General features: G+C 40.3%; 1 protein-coding gene across 8 annotated transcripts in view; it reads right to left on the reverse strand.

Moving 5' to 3' along the window:
• Positions 1–11151: 11151 nt before the first annotated feature.
• RPS6KA3 (ribosomal protein S6 kinase A3) overlaps positions 11152–22662 on the reverse strand; it is a 112694-nt gene continuing 101183 nt past the window's right edge. For all 8 annotated transcript variants that reach the window (XM_055376748.2, XM_055376751.2, XM_019019360.4 and 5 more), the window contains 5 exons: positions 21723–21884; positions 19778–19854; positions 18495–18612; positions 12957–13097; positions 11152–12368 (listed from right to left, as the gene is read on the reverse strand). In XM_055376748.2, coding sequence (XP_055232723.1) covers positions 12246–12368; positions 12957–13097; positions 18495–18612; positions 19778–19854; positions 21723–21884 — 621 coding nt within the window. In that variant the 3' untranslated portion in view covers positions 11152–12245. The remainder of the gene's footprint in view (positions 12369–12956; positions 13098–18494; positions 18613–19777; positions 19855–21722; positions 21885–22662) is intronic.

A 22662-nucleotide genomic window follows, 5' to 3' on the forward strand; every position in this document is an offset into this window, starting at 1 on the left:
CTGGGCTGTACTCTACAAGATTTATTTCTAAGTAAACTTATTTTGACTAAACCAAGTAAACTTATTTTAAGTAAATCACCTTTTCACAAACACCAGGGGTTGCACATACTTAGAAGACAGAAATAAAGTATCATCATCTAATATAGTGGTTCTTTTCTGTGCACATTTGGCAGCGTCAACCAGAAATGTTTCTGGTTGTCATAACTTGAGGAGGGGGGCAGTGATGCTGGCATCTAGTGGGCAGAGGCCAGGGATGCGGCTAAACATCCTACAGTGCACAGTACAATCTCCCCTCCCCCATACAAGCAAACAATTATCCAGCCCAAAACATCAGCAGAGCTGATATTGAGAAACCCAATGACAGATGCACTTCTTAGAGTGAAATTGAAAGATAATGGGGGACTCAAAGTTCTGGGTTTCTCTTTCTATCTGCAATATTTTTCAATTTACATAATTGAGGATGAAAGGGTTTTTTATGAAATTTATTTAAATTTTGCTCCAAGGTCAAATAATTATGAACTTGAGCTTTGGAGTTAGAGAGACTTGGGTTCAAATTCAAGCTCTGCAGTAACTTATTACTCTATTTCTTGGGCAAGTTTTAATCTCTTTACAAGCCTCTATTTTCTCATCTGTAAATTGGATGTAGGAATAGTACTAACCGGCCAGGCGCAGTGGCTCACACCTATAATCCCAGCACTTTGGGAGGCCGAAGTGGGCGAATCACCTGAGGTCAGGAGTTCGAGACCAGCCTGGCCAAAATGGTGAAACCCCATCTCTACTCAAAAATTCAAAGATTAGCCGGATATGGTGGCAGGCGCCTATAGTCCCAGCCACTTGGGAGACTGAGGCAGGAGAATCACTTGAACCCAGGAGGCGGAGGTTGCAGTGAGCCAAGATCGTGCCACTGCACTCCAGCCTGGGCAACAAGAGTGAAACTCCATCTCCAACAAACAAACGAACAAACAAACAAAAAAAAACAGAATAGTACTTACATTAGGTTGTTGCAGGAATTAAATTGATATAATGCATTCAATTAGCAATTGTGCCTAGTACATGGTAAGTAGTTAGACTCTAAGAGTCTGGAACTCTAAATGTTTAAAAATAAAAAGTTTCTGTCAATTACCCAGTATAAAACCTCAAAGAGGAAAAAAATATCAGGCTTCATTTCTCTACTGTAGGATGGTTCCCCCATCTGACTGATCATCTTAATCACTTGGAAGGAAGTGAGTCAGGTGGACATCTGGGGGAAATGTGTTCTAGGCAGAGAGAACAGCAAGGGCAAAGGCCCTGAGTGGAAGCATGCTTGGTATATTCAGGAAACAGCAAGAAGCCAGGTGCAGTGGCTTCCACCTGTAATCCCAGTGACTCAGGAGGCTGAGATGGGAAGATCGAGCTTGAGGCCAGTAGTTCGAGACCAGCCCAGGCAACATAGCAACCCCCCATCTCTAAAATAATAAACACACGACAGTAAAAAAAGCCAGGCATGGTAGCTCACATCTGTAGTCCCAGCTACTTGGGAGGCTGAGGCAGGAGGATCCTTAGAGCCCAGGAGTTTGAGGATGCAATGAGCTGTGATCGTGCCACTGCATTTCAGCCTGGGCAACAGAGTGAGACCCCATGAAAGAAAGAAGGAAAGGAGGAAGGAGGGAAGGACATAAATGAAGGAAAGGAAAGAAGGAAGGAAGGAAGAAAAGAAAGAAGGTCAGTGTGGCTAGAATGCATTGAGCCAAGGGAAGAATTTGGAGAGATGAGATTGGAGAAGTAAGGAGGCCAGATCACTTGTAATCTTCAGTAGGTTTTTTTTTTTTTTTTTTTTTTGAGACGGAGTCTCGCTCTGTCGCCCAGGCTGGAGTGCAGTGGCGCGATCTTGGCTCACTGCAACCTCCGCCCCCTAGGTTCAAGTGATTCACCTGCCTCAGCCTCCCTAAGTAGCTGGGATTACAGGTGTGCGCTACCATGCCTGGCTAATTTTTGTATTTTCAGTAGAGACGGGGTTTCGCCATGTTGGCCAGGCTGTTCTCGAACTGCTGACCTCAAGTGATCCACCCGCTTTGGCCTCCCAAAGGGCTGGGATTACAGGCATGAGCCACTGCGCCCGGCCTTTCAGTAGGTTTTTAAATAGATCATTTTGGTTTCTGTGTTAAGAACAGACTGTAGGGGGCAAGGGTGGAAATGGAAACCACACAGGAGGCTACTGTAATAGTCCGAACGAAAGACAGTTGTGGCTTGGACTAGGGTATAAAGTTTCTTTTTAGGATGGTGAGAATGTTCTAAAATTACATTATAATAATGGTTGCACAACTCTGTAAATACTATACTAAAAGACATTAAATTGCTGGGTGCGGTGGCTCACACCTGTAATCCCAGCACTTTGGGAGGCCGAGGCGGGCGGATCACAAGGTCAGGAGTTCGAGACCAGCCTGGCCAATATGGTGAAACCCCGTCTCTACTAAAAAATACAAAAATTAGCCGGGCGTGGTGGCGGGCACCTGTAGTCCCAGCTACTTGGGAGGCTGAGGCAGGAGAATCACTGGAACCCATGAGCTGAGATCGTGCCACTGCATTCCAGGCTGGGCAAGAGTGAGACACTGTCTCAAAAAAAAAAAAACAAAACAAAACAGTAAATTGTACACTTTTTTTTTTGAGACAGAGTTTCAGTCTTGTCTCCTAGGCTAGAGTGCAATGGCGTAATCTCAGCTCACTGCAACCCCTGCCTCCCAGATTCAAGTGATTCTCCTGCATCAGCCTCATGAGTAGGTGGGATTATAGGCTCCTGCCACCATGCCCGGCTAATTTTTGTATTTTTAGTAGAGACGGGGTTTCGCCATGTTGGCCGGGCTGGTCTTGAACTCGTGACCTCAGGTGATCCACCTGCCTCGGCCTCCCAAAGTGCTGGGATTACAGGCATGAGCCACCATGCCCGGCCTAGATTGTACACTTTTTTTTTTTGAGGCGGAGTCTCGCTCTGTCGCCCAGGCTGGAGTGCAGTGGCGCGATCTCGGCTCACTGCAAGCTCCGCCTCCTGGGTTCATGCCATTCTCCTGCCTCAGCCTCCCGAGTAGCTGGGACTACAGGCGCCCGCCACCACGCCCGGCTAATTTTTAGTATTTTTAGTAGAGACGGGGTTTCACCGTGTTAGCCAGGATGGTCTCGATCTCCTGACCTCGTGATCCACCCGCCTCGGCCTCCCAAAGTGCTGGGATTACAGGCGTGAGCCACCGCGCCCGGCCGATTGTACACTTTAAATGGTGAACTGTATGGCGTGTAAACTATATCTCAATAAAACTGTTAAAGAAATAGGAGATGGATCAAATGACAAATGGTACTGAGGGTTTAGCTGAGGTTAGAAAATATAAATTTGCAGTGGTATCAGTTTGCATAATTATATGGTTTTCGAAACCACCATTGCAAAATTGTAACTGAGACAATGAGATCTGACCTAACCAACTCCAACTCCATCTTGTTTCTTTTTTTTTTTTTTTTTTGAGACGGAGTCTCACTCTGTCGCCCAGGCTGGAGCGCAGTGGTGAGATCTCGGCTCACTGCAAGCTCCGCCTCCCGGGTTCACGCCATTCTCCTGCCTCAGCCTCCTGAGTAGCTGGGACTACAGGTGCCCGCCACCATGCCCGGCTAATTTTTTGTATTTTTAGTAGAGACGAGGTTTCACCATGTTAGCCAGGATGGTCTGTGATTTCCTGACCTCGTGATCCGCCCACCTCGGCCTCCCAAAGTGCTGGGATTACAGGCGTGAGCCACCGTGCCTGGCCAACTCCATCTTGTTTCTAACCTCCAAGCTGTCCTTGTTCATTCCTGGGTGTAGGCTGGACTAACTTTAGGAGAAATTTAGTTTACAGTTTAAAACAAAAATGATAACAGCCCTTTCCCAAAATGAATCCCCTTCTTGCCTGGGGACTAGACTGCCTTTGTGGGACTAACAAATTAGCCAAAAGATTAGAAATTATGGTTTAGGAGTCATGCAGCTGGAGGCTACAAGATTCTGACTCTCCCCAAATTGCTCCTGGGGATAACATCGCTATCATAAAGCCTAAGATCAGTGCTTGATATATTTTGCAGACCCTGCACTTGATGGATCAGTTGGCACCACCCAGATCAATAAACTGGCTAATATGAGCTTGTGGCCCCCACCCAGGAACTGACTCATTGCAAGAGGACAGCTTCAATCCCCTATGATTTCATCTCTGACCTGGCCAATCAGCACTCTTGACTCACCGCCCCCCCCACCCCCCACCAAATTATCCTTTAAAACTCTGATTCCTGAATGCTTAGGGAGACTGATTTGAGTAATAATAAAACTCCAGTCTCCTATACAGCTGGCTCTGCATGAATTACTCTTTCTCTATCGCAATTCTCCTGTCTTGATAAATTGGCTCTGTCTACACAGAGCAAGGTGAATCCACTGGGTGGTTACATTTCTTCCATACAATAGCTGACTGCATACAATCATTAACCAAAATGATCCAGGATTGGAGTTTTTTTTTTTTTTTTTTTTTTTTTTTTTTTTTTTTTTTTGCTCAGTGGGTGCAGAATAAGGGAAAAATATAAGGAAGTTGCGGGTGCTTCTAAGAGAGAAGTTCAGATTATCAACTATGGGGCCATGAGGTTCAGTCTGGATAAAAAAGGAAACAAAGACTGGGGACTGTGGGGGAAAACCCCAAAGGTATAAAATTCAAATTCCTTAATATGATTTATTATGCCTTTGATGATCTGGCTCCTGCTTATCTCTTGAGCCTCACATATTTCTTCTTCTCTTACTTTTTAAGTTCTAGTCATACAGAACTTTTGAGTGCCTCTAATTCCGAATTTCTATACATTCTATTCTACCCTTCTCCCTTGCCCTTTTAGGTCTCAGATTAATAATTGTTTCCTTAGAAGGTCTGCTCTAATCCCTAGGCAACCGTGCTACATATTCCTACAGCATCCTGCACTTCCTTTACCTAGCTTTTTTTTAGTGTGTCAATTTTATGAATTCAGGGTACATTAATATAAAGCTGCAGAAGCCTGACCATGGCCAATACTGCTACTCTGTGTCAGTCTGTCTGAGAAGCCAGGTGTTTCTATAATCATGGTAGGCAGACTAATGAACTTCAAAGATGTCCATGTCCAAATCCCTGGAATCTGTGAATATGTTATCTCACATGGCAACAGGGAATAAAAGTTGCAGATGCAATTAATGTTGCTAATCTGTTGACCTTGAGATGGAGAGATTATCCTAGATTACGTGCGTAGGTGAAATCTAATCACATGAGTCCTTAAAAGTGGAAGAGGCAGAAGAGGAGGGGCAAAAAGATGCATATGGAGAGGACTTGACCCACTGTTGCTGGTTTTGAAGATGAAGGAATGGGCCATAAGTCAAGGAATGGAGGCAGCCTTTAGAAACTGGAAGAGGCAAGGAAAAAATTCTTCCCTAGGGCCTCTGGAAAGGAACGTAGCAGCCTTGCTGACACCTTGATTTTAGCTCAGTGAGACCTGTATTGGACTTCTGATCTCCAGAAGTGTAAGATAACAAATTTGTGTTGTTTTAAGCCACTAAATTGTAGTAATTTGTTACAAAAATGGTAGAAAGCAAATACAGTTAACATTCCTACCTTGCCTCAGCATAATGCCAAGTAGACCTTGAAGGTCGCCATCTTATCTCGAGTACCTAAATCCAAGTGGATAGCCCCTGAACCAGCTGTTATGGGCTGAATTGTTACCTTCCCCAAATCCTTATGTTGAAGTCCCAACCCCCAGTACCTGAGAATGTAACAGTATTTGAAGATAAAGTCTTTAAAGAGGTGATTGAATTAAAATGAGGCTGTTAGAGTGGGGCTCTAATGCAACGTGACTGGTGTCCTTATAAAAAAAGGAACACCAAGGCTGCACACGCACAGAGGATGAACCATGTGAAGAGGCAGCAAGAGGGCAGCCAACTGTAAGCCAAAGAGAGAGGTCTCTGAAGAACCCAACCCTACAAGCACCCTGGTCTTGGACTTCCAGCCTCCAGAACTGTGAGAAAATAAATTCTGATTAAGTCACTCAATGTGTGGTATTTCATAATATGGAACTACTAAGAAATGTCAGCTGGGCAAGAAAAGGCTAACTTCAGGCCTATATAACCCATTCCCTCTCTACTAGGAATCAATGAACTCAATCAAATTTCCTCTAAAATGTGCTGATATTACCAGAGAGAAAATGTAAAGTCCTAATCTCTAAAATGCTTTTAGCAAGATATACTTGGTCTTTATAGATGGTTTATTGTAAAACTTGGGATTTGTGGATTCATGAGGCATGACTGGCTGGAGAATGAGGGCTCATTTAAACTGCATAATGAAGTATAAAAAGGAGATGTTGCAAAATCAAATGACTCCCTTTGTTTGAACAAGGTCTCCACATACAACGCTCAGAAAGAAACTTGTCCTTTTTGAATCCAAAGTGCACCGAGAGAGAAAAGGGCCATTTTTGGAGCTGGACTCTCTAACATTTTGGACTTCTCTAAAAAAAGAATATTTCATCTGTGTCTGGTGATCATCCCATATCCTTTGATTCATTAAAAGTTTGGTATTGGGTAAGATCTATGATTTATGTGTTTGACTTGACAAACCCTTTGAATGAAACAAGATTATGCATGGAAAAATTATTTTGCACTTCTTAAATATTCCTGTTTTATGTTCTATCAATCTAGTTTCAAAAATATACTTTGGATAGAATTTTACATTATAAAGGATTACATGATCAAAATAATCTGATAAAAGGGACAAACATGCATTGATTTGAAACTTTATTATATAAATTTTCATTTCTTTTAAAGATTACAAAACCTGTTCTATGACAGGAATACAAGCAATATTGTTCCAGGATTATTCATGGATACATCTGAAGAGCTTAGATTACACATTAATAGTATGATTTGAAAACTTCCCAGATTAGACTCTTAAGTAAAACAATTTAAAGTATTTAGTGATATTTGATCCTTTACAAGCATTTTATAATTATGGCAGCAATGCCAAGCATCTGATGCGATTTAACCACCAACAAAAGGTACAATATGTAAGAATTCATGATATGGTATCTTGGGCTTCTGGCATGCCTTACTAGAGAGAAACTAGTATAAAGGAAGATCATATATAACAGTAGAAAAATATTTCTGATTTTTTTCTTTTTTAAAAACTATTTAAGTAGGCACCCACCCCATTCCCACCCATGACCAAAAATGCAAAATAAGTACATCCCTTAGGTGTATACCTTCCCTTTTGCTTAGGGCAACAGTTAAGATAAACTAATACACGTATATGATTTTAAGAGTTAAAAACTCATCACCCATAATCAATAAGGATGCTAAGGAATGGCAATACCTTGAAGCTTTTTTTAAAATTAAAAACCAAAGCTTTAGATGGTAAACTACACTTACAGAAACACAAACCAAAATCTTTATGCCCTTGCTTTGTACGTGAAAGTTCTATTTTAAATACTTGTTTGAAAAACTCATTATACAGTTCATTCAGTACTATGGTGATAATAGGAGTAAAGATGTTCACTTCCATTAGACAATGAACTAATCTACTTAGAGAGGACTATTATAGTGACTCTCTTCTCATATACGTTTACATATACTCTACTCATGGTATGTGCTCTAAGGAGGTTTTATTGAGGTTTGTACCTCTGAACTTAAATCTCTACATTTTCCTTTCCACTAATCTCTATTCAAAATGTCATATACTTTGCTAGTTGCTCTGGGAGAAGTCATGGACATTTAAACAGCTTATCATGCAGTTCAAGATTATATGGCAAAATAATGAGGAAAGTGCCTTAAGAGGTAGGAAGTAGGCTCTCATCCCAACCCTCGGTATGCCCTGTTATGAACAGTTAAAAAACTAGAATCAAAGTGGTAAATGTGAGGCCGATAGTAATACCAGGCTTAAGAAAATTAAGTTGACTTAGTTACTAGAATTCTTTGAGAACACTCAGTCACATTGGAACCAGCTGCAAATCACTTGATCACACAGAATACAGCAGTGTCAAAAACACATAAAGCACACTGTAGATACAAATTCTTCTTGGCCATCCATATTTGGGCATTATCATTCTGGAGATTCTTCATTGGAAAAAGTGGTTAAGTGTGGCTCTGTTGAATACCACAGTCCCAATAAAGTGAATTTCATTCCTTCATTAATTGGTCTCCACCAATGGTCACTTGGGGAGACCAGCAAAATGTAAGCAACCTGGGGTTGAAAAGAGGACTGTTTTCATTAATTGAAATAAAAATACTGAGTTAAGTCAACTTATCTGTGAATTAAGTAAGGCTCAAAGTATATATCCAGTTTAAAGTTAGTTACATGGCATTGGGCCTTTCAGAGGGACACAACTCTAGGACTAGATTGAAACCTCCTGGTTTAAGCACCAAGGTCAGCCATGGAATCCATCATATTTGTTAATCTGAGAAAACAGACCTTTTCTGAACCTTTACATTCCTGAGCTATCTATCCTAATGCCTTCATAAGTCTCAATGCTCAGTCAACCATAAGATAGAATTTTCTTTATAAAATATAGTAAAGCAAACTGAAAAATTATAGGTCATTTTTAAAGGCCAGGAAGTAGAGAATATCAAAGCCATGTTGAGATGGGTATTGCTGGCCTCCATGGTGACTAAGCGCATCCATAGCAAGGCCTGCAAATCTTGAATGCTTTTCTGCTCTCATCCCAGGCTGGGCTTACCTGAGTCCCTTTTCTGCCGAATACATTCCGCCCTCTCTTGAAGCCTTTGCTCTGTTCAAATCTTTCCTGGGCTGAAGGTGCAGGGCACAGCTAACTGGACAGCCCCACCTCCCATGATGTCCCCTGGCCCCAACAGCAGTCACTTCTTAAAAAGAGGTGGGAAATGGTTGACCCAAACCCGCTTTTTGGAGTACACTGCATGTGAAATGTGGAAACTCTACAGCATACACACCACAGCTTCTCTCCAGACAATCATAACTGACTTTTCACACACACAAGCTTCATAGCATCTCAACTTTGGGCCTTGTCAAAATTATTACATTTTTGGACTTTGGGGGTTGCTTGTGAATAAATGCATCCATATCAAATCTGTTAAAGTTGGGGGTCTGTTGCATTAGAAATAAGACACCTCTATAAACCAGAAAAAGCTGAAATGATTTATAAAAAACAAAAATTAAAAAAGGATGAAAAACTTACCTTCATTTAACATCATCACTTGAAAGGGAAGATACAAAACACATGGTAGTGTAATTCATACTTTCCAGTATGTGCTTGACAAGCTTAAATTCAATCTCTCATTTTGTAAAAGAGGCCTGATAGTTTAGTTTCTTCTTTCACAATGAAATATCTTTAAGATTTACTGATACCTTTTGGGAGAAGCCTCAGTAACTGGCAGCACTAATTGGTGAAAGGCAGAAGCCTTTAGGGGCCTCAATACCACAACTGTAGGGGCCTGAAGAATTGATGTTGAGAAATTAATGGAAAAGTTAACCCAACACAAGCACTATATTTAGAGCGCATTGTTGGCCAAGTTTTTCCACTGTATGTCAAAAGCAATGGAAGAGAATAAGAGGACCACAGATGAAATAAATTTAGGTAAAAAGCCTTCCATTTTGTGAACATATAACTTGCTTTTGGCCAATAAAATTGGCTGCTTGGCTAGGCAAAGAAGGCAATTATCTTCGAAAGAAATAAAAGTTGGCATCACATACCAGTAGAGGACTGCCCAAGAAATATGTGGTTTTTGAACTCAGCTACTGGTTGGTGATCATATGAGGGAAAGGCAGCATGGTGTTATGAGGGGGAAAAAAACAAAATGGGGAGAAGTTAAGGATTCTGGACTTTGATACATGTCTCAGGTTCTCTACATGCAATATGAGAAAGTTGGATCGGGTAATTTATAAGGATTTATGTGTTTACTTCTAGTTCTAAAATACTATGATGGACAATACTCCTAAGCAATTATGGAGTAGCATCAGTGTAAAAAATCTGAAAATATATCTATTTCTGCTCAGAATGACATTAACATTTTAAAAGTGACAATAATTTGAGATGACCATAGTTTGAAACACTGAATAGAGGAGGGAAAAAAGCTCTCTTTCCAGGCAATGGAAAGCAGCTTTTAATAGCATCCATATATTCAAGAATTTGAAAATACTTTCTCTATCTAGACATTCTGATATCCCTCCTATATATTATTTCATTTAGAAGCTAAACTTACATTTGATTTCTATGCAGTAATCATTTTTGTGTCACTTGGGCAAAAGAAATGTTATAGATTTCCCCTTTCTCTTTAATTGCATAGAGGAGAAATTAAGGAATGACAAGTGGATTTCAGGACATTTAGATAAACCACACTCTCTTGGCTTTGTACTCTTAGGGGAAAATTTAAAGCTTCTGTGGCAGGAAAAAAGGTTTCTGATATAAATGGCTTATTACATGATGACTAACAAAAATCTGTATGAGTACATTCTTTTTTTTTTTTTCCTTCTTGAGACAGAGTCTCACTCTGTCACCCAGGCTGGAGTGCAATGGTGTGATCTTGGCTCACTGCAACCACCACCTCCCAGGTTCAAGCGATTCTCCTGCCTCAGCCTCCTGAGTAGCTAGGATTACAGGCGCACGCCACCATGCCCAGCTAATTTTTGTATTTTTTAGTAGAGACGGGGTTTCACCATGTTGGCCAGGCTGGTCTCAAACTCCTGACCTCAGGTGATCCACCTGCCTCGGCCTCCCAAAATGCTGGGATTACAGGCGTGAGCCACTGCGCCCGGCCCGTATGGGCACATTCTTGATGAGGTAAGTTAAATCACTTTTTTCTTGCTCATATGTCTTTTACATTACATACTGATGTATGCTAGGCAGCTTGGCAAAGACACAGGTAATAATGGGGACTGAAGTTTCTTTCATCAAATACGATTGTGGAAACTACCAAATTAGATGCAGATAATGAATACTGCAATCTAAGCAGGCCAAGTGGCCATTATGAAAACTGATCATTCCTGAAGTCAAAGGAAGCAGTATGTGGCTATAAATTATCATGAGGGATTCAGAAAATACTCAATGCTGTTCACTTAGCCTGCCCTACCTATAATTTTAGGTTAGAACAGATACTGTTTGATCAATAATGTTTTATTCCCTAAAATAAGAAAGTTTAAATCCAATTTCATACAGAGGCCTTTGGCCTTTATTACATTTAAATTAGTGTTTAATATAGAATATCTATTTAAACATGAAATATCCAATGGGACTTCAATTACCTGTTGCTAAATTTTCCTTCACCAATCTCCTTACCATGACTCTTAAAGGGCTTTGACGTATATTGGCAAAATCCCAGATGATATGCCAAATTCTAAGTATGGATGCTATGTAAGATTAGAAGTGCAAGGACTACTTCCTTAATTAAGGAAAAAAGTACTCTAAGGAGTTGCAAAGTATATGGACTAACTTCATAGGTGTATTCTTGATTTCATGCCACACACATATGATAACTTTCCCTACCATAACAGCTCTCTAGGTTAGTCTGACAGAGCACCTGACTTTAAGAAACAAACAAATGAACGAACCAGTGAAACAAACATGGGGAAAGATATGTACATTTTGGAAGTATTACATTCAACAGCTGTTCCACAATCTGGCCATTTTTAGGGCTGTCCAACAATACTGTTAATCCAGGTGAACTATTTAACCAGATTTAATAGTCAATTGATTAATAATAATAGATTCCAAGTTAAACAAGGCATGTATACATTAAAGAAAGCAGTACAGAAATGTACTGTATATGAACTGTTTACAAAAACATACAAAATGTTGGATGGCACAAGGGAAACAGTGCTAATATAAACGGATTGTTTAAGCTAAGTGCTTAACATAAACTGTCCATCCCTATAACTAACAAAGAATATTTAAGGGACATGAAATATTTCCTATAAAAATAATGCTATATGGTGTACTTTATTCAGTGTATTTTTAGGTGGTATTCATATGTTCATTATTTTTCTCATTGATTCAGTGACTATATCTTCATCATGTTTCCATTTTCATTTCTTCCGAAGCTCCAGGAAAATCTAACTTGCTAACAATCATTTAAAGCGAGAAGAGACGAAAGCAGGAGCAGCAGCAGGAACAGCAGCATTATGGGTACCAGCTGGGACAGTGTGTGCTTGCAGGTGTCTCTCAGATACGTGCTACCTGTCGCCAGAACTTGTGCTATCAGCTTACACCATGGTACCAAATATCTCACTGAGGTCACTTCACAGGGCTGTTGAGGTGATTTTTTTAATACCTCTCCGCTGAGCAAGAGTAGAGCGGCCTACTGGTTCCAAAACTGGTGACTGATTACGGTTCAAAGCAGAATATGTAGCTGCCATGGCACCCTGAACAAAGGAAATAAAGGTAGTAACAAAAGTGACAATGGATAGTCACACGTACACAAATACAAAATGAAGAGTTTCTTCATATGCAAATGTATATAGATTTTATTTGGTTCATAATGAAAATAACCACACCGGTCAAATCCACTGACTTAACCAAAACTGTAGAGGCCAACATGGAGGTTAAAATTATGTATGAGAGAGAACAAAGATAGGCTCATAACAGGCAGTCCTCACTTTTCTCAGGACTATTCAACATTTTTTCCCTTTGCATTCCTTTAATGCATAAAGGCACTAAAGAGACAGGAAGGCATGCTCTTTAAGTTGGGAAATCCATAAGCTTAATCTGTCCTTATTGATAGTGAATACCTACTTATGTAGACTGAGAGGAATTCAAAAGTCGCTCTTAAACTAGTTTTATTACTAATATATTGATATGCCTTGAGCTTTACAAAGTCACCCACTGTAAGAGAATCCCACAACAGAACTGGATGCAGGATGAAAGAGAAAGGTGCTGGGGGCATGGACAGGGCTTCTTGAAGTCTCTCCTGGAGGACACGTGGAAAACAGTGACTGTATGGGGCTGCTCACCTTTACTAGATGTGGTGCATCCTGTCTGTTTAGTTGGTATTGCGGCAGTTGGTCCCAGTGGACGATCCAAGGATGTCTGAGCACAAGAGCAGCAGTCAGTCTCTGATGAGGGTCTACATGAAGCATCTTTGACACCAGGTCCTGTAATGGGAATAATAAAACAAGCTTAAACCTTTTGTTTTGCTTTTCTATGGCTCTTGATACTAATGAACATTCTTCCTTAGCTTCTATGATACTGCTTTTTCTGGTAGCAGCCCTTTGGTCAACATGGTAATTTGGGGGAAAAAAATCAGTCTCCGTTTTTTTCCCTGCTAAATAACAGTAATTTGGTGCATCACAAGGGGTCAATTTAGCACATTTTATATATCTTTAAGTACTCTGGCTCTTTTTTCCTTCAGATTTTCTGAGTTTCCTACATTTTTGTAGGTTTATTTATTTATTTATTGAAACAGGGTCTCATTCTGTCGCCCAGGCTGGAGTGCAGTGGCATGATCTTGGCTCACTGCAACCTCTGTCTCCTGGCCTCAAGTGATCCTCCCACCTCAGCCTCCCAAAGAGCTGGGACTACAGGTGTGCGCCACCATGCCTGGCTAACTTTTATGTTTTTAGTAGAGATGGGGTTTCATCATGTTGCCCAGGCTGGTCTCCAACTCCTGGATGCAAGTGTTACTCCCGCTTCAGCCTCTCAAGGTGCTAGGATTACAGATGTGAACCACTGTGCTTGGCCAGTTCATTTTTAAGTAATATTCAGTTACTTAAGACTTTTTTTGTGCTGCTGGTAACACTGAAAAAAAACATGAATGTCCAATCACAGGAATTTAATTGGGGGGCTCTAAATGCCCCCTGAAAAGATTATAGTATTTTTTTTCCTACTTCAAAAGCAACTCATGGGCATTAGAGAATAATCAGAAAATACTGGAAAGTGAAAGCACATGAGGAATAGTTCCATAATCCCACTCTTCCAGAGACAGTCACTGTTAGCACTGCATATCTATCTAAATGCCATTCCTATGCATGCAATGTAGATGCATATAATCGCTACACGGTTTTACACTCTTCAAAATAACACCACTGTCATTTATAAAAGCCAACATTTTTTAAATTTTTCATTCAAAATACATTTGTTAAGTATCCAGTAAAGGCCAGGCATTCTGCTAGGCACTGGGTAGTTAGCAATGAACACAGAAATGAAGTCTAGGCAACATTGTGAGGTCCTGTCTCTACAATTTTTTTTTTTAAAGCTGAGTGTGGTGGCATATGCCTGAGGTCCCAGCTATTTGGGAGGCTGAGGCAGAGGATCATTTGAGCCCAGGAGGTCAAGGCTGCAGTGAGCCGTGATTGAACCACTGTACTCTAGTCTGAGCAACAGAGCGAGACCCTGTCTCAAAAAAAAAAAAAAAAAAAAAAAAAGACAAAATGAACTCTGACTTCATGAAGTTTTCAGTTCAGTGAAGGAGAGATAAAGAATCAATAATCACAAAGCAAGTAAGTTCTTTGACAGGATGAACAAACACCAGGTGCAGCTAGAGGGACACAGAGATACCTGACTGTACTGTGCGAGGTGGCTTAAAAGGGACTTTTTAAGAGGAAGATAAGACCTGTAGGATAAGCAGGAGCTAGACTAGAGAAAGGAAGGGGGAAACACTGCCTCAGGTAGAGTAGAGAGAATGGAGAGTGAGTTTGGAGGAACGCTCTCAGGTGGGAGAGAAGACGTCACAGTTAAGGAACTGGCAGCAGTACAATGCGGCTACAGCATAAATTTACCGTGAAGGAGAATGTGGCAGTGGATAAAGTGGGAGAGATGAGAAGGGACCAGATCAGGAAAGTCCCTGTAAGCCATATTTGCAAATGTGGACTTATTTGATGGTAATATAAAGTGTTTAAAGTTAGGGAGTGATGTGGTTAAGTAAAAAGATCACATTCACTGAGTGTGGAGGAAAATGGACTGGTGAAAGATGACAGCTTCAGGGAGGTGTATGTAATGGAGAAAATTGGGCTGGGCGTGGTGGCTCATGCCTGTAATCCCAGCACTTTGGGAGGCCAAAGTGGGAGGATCACTTGACCCCAGGAGTTCGAGACCAGCCTGGGCAACGTAGTGGGACTCCATGTCTACAAAAAAATTTAAAAATTAGCTGGGAGTGGTGGTGCATGCCTGTAGTCCCGGCTGTTCAGGAGGCTGAGGTGGGAGGATAGCTAGAGTCCAGAAGTTGGAGGTTGCAGTGAGCTGTGATTGTACCACTGCAACTCTAGCCTGGGCAACACACTAAGACTCTATCTCAAAAAAAAAAAAAAAAAAAAGAGAGAGAGAGAGAAATGAAGGTATTTAGGATAAAGAACTGACAGAATCTGGTGGTTAACTAGATCTTGGGAATTAGGGTGATGTTGTCCCAGGTACTCCTCTGCTATGAGACATTTATGGTTTCTTACTTTTAGTTATTAACAGCTAAGAACAGGGATACGCAATTGAACAGAGCTGGAAATAAAAATAAAAAAAATTATTTTGCAATTCTGAAAGTAGGCAAAAGTGCTTAAAATTGCATAAAAGGTTGCAAAACTGTCCAGGGGTACAACAAAACTCAATTATAATTTTAATCAAATCTATACGTTAATGAGCTTTTGGTGAACTCACTTCAAACTACTTCTCTTACTACAGCCCCTTTAATGGCTACTCCTCCTAAGCTTTCTCTTTAAGTGGTGCTCTCCAGAATTCTTTCCTTGGCTCTCTTACACTCTGCTCAGATAATCTCATTCAAATTCATGGCTTTAGCTACTATGGATGATGACAACTCTTAACTTTTAAGTGTCACCCCAGACTTCTAAGACCTATAACCATATAGACAGTTGCCTGATGGACATACATCTCTTAATTTATAATGTCCAAATCTGCAACCACCACTCCTCTCAAAACTACTTCTTTTGTATTCTACAAATCAGTGAAGGATACCACCCCTCATCCATCTGCCCAAGGTAGAAATGGGGACAACATACATTATAACTGCTTTTCTCTCATTTCTTATGTATAATAAACCATCAAGTCTATTTTGCCTCCTCAATTTCTCTTCCATTTGGCTCAAATTCCATCACAACTGCTCTAATATAGGTCCTCATCATTCATGACCTGAAATATTGCAAAACCTTACAAGTACTGTCCCTAATATTAGGTCAGTGAGGACTGAATGAAACAACATAGGTAAAAGTGTTAGCACAGTCCTTGGTACATAAATGCTCAGTAAATGCCAGGTCTAGTCTTCCTGCTCTGAAAGCCACATATGGCCCACATGACTGACAACATTCACATATGCAACTTGCTCTTGAGGGGATACACCCAGATTGATAGAGCCCTCCCTTCTATCTTGTGGCTAATCATGGAATTATATCATGCTTGTAATCACAAGTCTTAACTGTACATATTAGCAACAGTTACTAGTAATAACATGGAATCTATAAGATAGGCTGTGAGTTGGATGTAATTTTTTATGCTCTGTGTCTCCATTCTTACCTGCCCTTCCTCTCTTACCAAAAAAGCATACCAGGATGTAAGTGAATGAAGAAAATCACAGTGATAACCTCAACTTGCTTTAACTTATTAAAAAATCAATTAATGTGTAAGCCCTGATATTTTATTATTGGTAACATATACTTAATATACCTCACAACCTATCATGACAAAGTTTGTGGTGGACTCCATAGCTAAGAATTACTGCTCCACAGAATGCACTTTAAAAAGGAAAATCTGATCACTGCACTCCTTAATATGTGTTTTAACAGCTCCACAATACCCAGAGTTAAGCCCACAATCCTCAGCACGAGCCACAAAGCCTTTCACAATCTGGGTTCATCAGCTATCCTCTCCCATGCAACCCTGCACTAGTCACATGGAATGACCAGCCTGGAGGCATTCTGCTATTCTCATGCTATCATCACCACCTATCTGCATGTGCTGATCCCTCAGCTTAGGACTACATCTTTCAGCTCCCCAAATCTGCCTGGCAAACTCCTTCACTGCTTCTGGAAAGCTTTCCTTAAAATCCTTCTGACTAAGCATCGTCTGTGTACTTCTTTAGCACAGAAACTGTACCACTGTTACAGCACATGTGACACTGTACCGTATATTTTTGGCTGTCTCCCAACTAGACTGTGAGCAACCTGGGATTGGGAATTCTATCTTTGTCACATCTTTTATCTCTAAGGCCTTCATTTATTAAGCACATTGTAGGCACTCAATAAGGGAACTACAAAGGAAACAAGTACCCAGAGAAATGAATTATCTGGTTTAAGACATTGTTAGAAAAAGGTAAAGGCTAACATTTCATTTTATTTATTTATTTTTATTTATTTTTTTGAGACAGTCTTGCTCTGTCACCCAGGCTGGAGTGCAGGGGTGCACTCTTGGGTCACTGCAACCTCCGCCTCCCTAGCTCAAGCAATTTTCCTGCCTCAGCCTCCCGAGTAGCTGGGATTACAGGCACCTGCTACCACACCTGGCTAATTTTTTTTGTATTTTCAGTAGAGTTGGGGTTTCACCATGTCAGCCAGGCTGGTTCTGAACTTCTGACCTCAAGTGATCCGCCCACCTTGGCCTCCCAAAGTGTTAGGATTACAGGTGTGAGCCACTGCGCCCGGCCAACATTTCATTTTAAATGCAGTTATAAAACCAAATATTATCTATACAGACATTAAATTGGTCAACTGAGGCTTCAGGCCCTATGCCAATAGAATCTATATACACTTTTGATGTGTTCTATTTACTTATATGACCACCTCAACTCAAGCTTTCACCCCTAAGAAAAAAGAATATGCACTTTCACCAATATGTATCCTCTTTATCTACTCTGTTTTTATTTTGAAGTAAAAAACTTCATTTTTTTTAAAGAATTCTCTATGAAAAAAGTGAAAATAGAACAGAGTTGGAAAGCAAGTCAGTGCTATTCAGGGGATGGCAGATCTTCCAGTGAGAAGGGCTCTTCAAACGATTTCATGCAGATGCTATGAAACTATATATCTGTTTATCGTGAAAAAACCGAAACCCCTTTCTTCATAATCTGAATTAAAAATAGAACATGGTATAATTATTCTAGGGAATGAGGGCTGTGGAATCATATTTAGTTTGAAGCACCCATGTTTACCTGGTATGTAACACAGACAAGTTCAAACTAACATTCTGGGCTCTGGTTTCCTTCTGTGAAATGGGGATACTGCCACCTATTTCACAGGGTGTTATGAGGATTACATGACATAATTTAGGTAAAGTGGCATGTGAGGCACACAATAGACAGACAAATCATGAAGACTACCACGGTTATTATTTATCACGTTCTTCAGTGAGAAACAGTTTTAAAAGTATAAATAATAAGGCCAAACCAATGTCAGCTGGGGAAGAAACAAAATAACGGGTCCATTTTCGAGTTCAAATTATTTGTTAACATCAGTTTAACATACTAATTTATAAACAAAGGTTTCTAACTGGTAGTATTTCTTCTCACTATGGATCATAAAAAGTTATTTTCTCAAAATCTTATAATAGGAAGTGATACTTACCTTTGCTGTGTCTGAAACAGAATTCCAGTAACCACCACTGAGTGAGAATTTTCCGCTACCTATTCGTGCCAATATTTCCTCTGGTGTATCATCAGGACCATTTGCAAATGGAGTGTAACTAATTTATAATAAAATTAAAATATTAATGAATAAAATTTATTACTTGGTTGGTAATCTCAAAAGTACTCTAATTCAGTTAATGTAATATTTTATTAAAATCTACCAAAGTGAAAAAAATCAACAAAATGAAGCTCCATAAGGCACCAGGTAAAGTATAGGTTATAAAATATTAATTGTATTTAATATACAATAATATAAATATTTTAAGACCTGACACATTATAGAATAAAACATTAAGAAATAGTGTAGGCCAGGCACGGTGGCTCATGCCTGTAATCCCAGCACTTTGGGAGGCCGAGGTGGGCGGATCACGAGGTCAGGAGTTTGAGACCAGCCTGGCCAACATGATGAAACATTGTCTCAACTAAAAATACAAAAATTAGCCGGGAGTGATAGTGCGTGCCTGTAGTCCCAGCTATTCGGGAGGCTGAGGCAGGAGAATTGCTTGAACCTGGGAGGTGGAGGTTGCAGTGAGCCGAGATCGTGCTACTGCACTCCAGCCTGGGTGATAGAGCAAGACTCCGTCTCAAAAAAAAAAAAAAAAAAAAAAAGTCTATGTTTCTGACATGACAAGAGTACAAAAAAGTATGGAAAAAATCAATTTAGGACCTCGAGACATTAATAAATAGCACATTATAAAAAATCAGTAATGATATAGCCATAAATGTGGAATTGTTACAGAATTGTATATATTAGATAACACGAGAAAACATGGAAAGATATGACAACATCTGAATTAAAAAAAAAAAAACCTACATAGGCCAGGTACAGTGGCTCATGCCTGTAATCTCAGCACTTTGGGAGGCCAAGACAGGAGGATCACTTGAGCCCAGGAGTTTGAAACCAGCCTGGGCAGCACAGCAAGACCCTGTTTCTACAAAAATATTAAGAAATTAGGCAGGTGTGGTGGTGCACTCCTGTAGTCCTAGCTACTCCTATTCGGGAGGCTGAGGTGACAGGATTCCTTGAGCCCAGGAGTTTGGGGCTGTAGTGAACTATGGCTGTGTCACTGTACTCCAGCCTGGGCAACAGAGTGAGACCCTGTCTCTAAAGAAAACAAACAAACAAACAAAAAACCCCAAACAAAACAAAAACCTAGATAACTTAAGCAAAACATTGATGAACAAATGCTTAGGTGCTTAGAACATATGGTATACACTCACCCGGTAAGCATTGTATAGAGTAGGACACCAAGACTCCATATATCACAAGCAGCATCATAGCCTTGTCTTTTTAAAACCTAGAAAAAGTGCAAAATTAGTATTACCATACCACCATTTTGTATATATATTTGTAAGGCTATGAGTTGAATTATATATTCCAAATCAACACCTATAAGGAAAATTTCAACAGAACATGGTTACCAAATAAGACAATACGTTAATCCGATTCTAGAACATTCTACTACTAATAATTCATATATAAATTTAATTTTGGTATTCAAATTAATATTTATTGAGTGCTGTAGGTACACAGGAATATAAAACAAACTGAAGATAACTTTCTTATTTTAATGAATTTATATTTCGTTTGGGGCTACAGAAATATTTACAAAAAACAATGCTTTTAAGAACACATACACACACGCACACAAAGAACACACATAACCTAGCACAAAAATCACCAACTTTTATCAGGTATGAACTATGAGAAATACAAAAAACCCCTGATTTCCCCCCTCAAAAAAATCTGATGGGAAATAAACATATAAATAGTTAACGACTCAACCTGATAAATATTATAATAAAATCAAGTCTGGGTAGGGTATGGTGGCTCATGCCTGCAGTCCAGCACTTTGGGAGGCCAAGGTGGGAGGATCACTTGAAGCCAGGAGTTTGAGACCAACCTGGGCAACATAGCAAGACCTCTTTATTATTATTATTATTATTATTATTGAGACAGGGTCTCACTCTGTCGCCCAGGCTGGAGTGCAGTGGCGCGATCTTGGCTCACTGCAGCCTCTGCCTCCCGGGTTCAAGCAATTCTCCTGCCTCAGGCTCCCGAGCAGCTGGGATTACAGGCATGTGCCATCACGCTTGGCTTATTTTTATATTTTTAGTAGAGACGGGGTTTCGCCATGTTGCCCAGGCTAATCTCAAACCCCTGAGTTCAAGCAATCTGCCTGCCTTGGCCTCCCAAAGTGCTGGGATTACAGGCGTGAACCATGGCATCTGGCCAAGATCTCATCTTTAAAAAATAAAAATAAAAAAGAAGCCAGGCACGGTGGTGTTCTCCTGTAGTCCCAGCTACCTGGAAGGCTGAGGCAGGAGGATTGCTTGAGCTGAGGAGTTCAAAGCTGCAGTGAGCTATGATTGCACCACTGTATTCTGGCCTAGGCAACAGAAGGAGACCCTGTCCCTAAACAAACAAACAAAAACCCCAAATTATGTCTTAAATGTTATAGGTATGAAGATGAGGAAGCAATTTATTCCTGACATGGGGAGAGGAGGAAGGCTAGTGGGTGGCCTGCTTATATTGGACCTATAAGTAAGAGAGCAGAGCAGGCTTAGTGATAGGCCAGAAGTCCAGTGTGTCTAGAACTTCAGGTAGGGAATACCGGAGCAGGTAGGGAATACCAGAGAGACTGAAGGGTTTTTTTTTTTTTTTTTTTTTTGAGAGGGGTTCTTGCTTTGTGACCCAGGCTGGAGTGCAGTGGTGTGATCTTGGGTCACTGCAACCTCAAACTCTTGGGGTCAAGTGATCCTCCTACCTCAGCCTCCTGAGTAGCTGAGACTACAGGCATGTCACCATGCCCAGCTAATTTTAAATTTTTTTGTAGAGATGGGGTCTCACTATGTTGCCCAGGCTGGTCTCAAACTCCTGGCGTCAAACAGTCCTCCTGCCTTGGCCTCCCAAAGTGCTCGGATTACAGGCATGAGCCACCATGCCCTGCCTCAAGGGCTTTTATAATATGTTAAGAAATTTAGATTCTTCTGTAGGCAATCAGATGTCATTGAAACATTAAACAGGGAAATGAAAAGCTGGCATTTTATCCTAATTATTTCTTCAGTAAGTCTTCAATTAAATTATTATTAATAATTCGGTATTAAACATAGTGAATGAGTTTTAAAATATACTAATACTGCAAGCAAACTCTCTCACAATTACCTCTGGTGCAACAAAATTTGCAGTGTAACAAGGAGTCATGAGAAGACCATTTTCCGCTCTCAGCTGTTTTGCAAAGCCAAAATCACAAATTCGAATAGATTCCGGATTACCAGATTCATCCACATAAAGAATGTTGCTAGGTTTCAAGTCTCTATGAACCACCTAATTGAAATACAAATTAAAGAGTTATGTTAACAATATATTTCCATTACTGAAAGTTCTTTATTCACAAACTGTCAAGCAATGCACTTAACAAGATGATGAGTGCTGACCTTTAAATTAGCCTAACATTATAAAATACTGATAATGTAAAGCATAACTCTCTAACATAGACCTGGGGCAAGGAGGAGGAGGAAGAAAGAATAGTACTTACCTCCCTCCTCTTTGTCCAACTGAGTAATTGGGTTAAGGAAAATTGCAAACAGCAATAATATATCTACCTCCAGGTTGATCACTCATTTAATATTGAGTGTCTATCATGTACCAGGGTATTATATAAGCTGCTGTAGATACCATGGTGAACAAGACCCATGAGATCCTGGCCTTTCCATGCTAGGAGCTTACACAGTTCTGGGGGAAGCAGAGAATAGGTTGAGAGATGGGACATAACTAGGGAGGTCACTTTAAATAGGGCAGTCAGGGAGGGTCTCTAGATTAGGCAACATCTGATCCAATAGCTGAAGAACAGAATGAATGAGCCATAAGAACAGTAAGGGAGAGTCATTCTAACTAGAAGGAACAGCACGTACAAGATACATACACAACAAATATATTCTGATAGACTATATGGAATAGACAGGGCATTGAGGAGTAAAAAGGAAAAAACCAAAACAAATCTGGACTTTATTTTTGGTATTGCCTATTTGATATACAAGGTGTTACACATGCAAGAAACCTCTCTTTAGAGTTCTGTATTATTTTCCTCTTTTAATGATCTACC

Source organism: Gorilla gorilla, chromosome X (assembly GCF_029281585.2).
Source record: "Gorilla gorilla gorilla isolate KB3781 chromosome X, NHGRI_mGorGor1-v2.1_pri, whole genome shotgun sequence".
In the NCBI taxonomy this organism is placed as follows: Eukaryota; Metazoa; Chordata; class Mammalia; order Primates; family Hominidae; genus Gorilla; species Gorilla gorilla.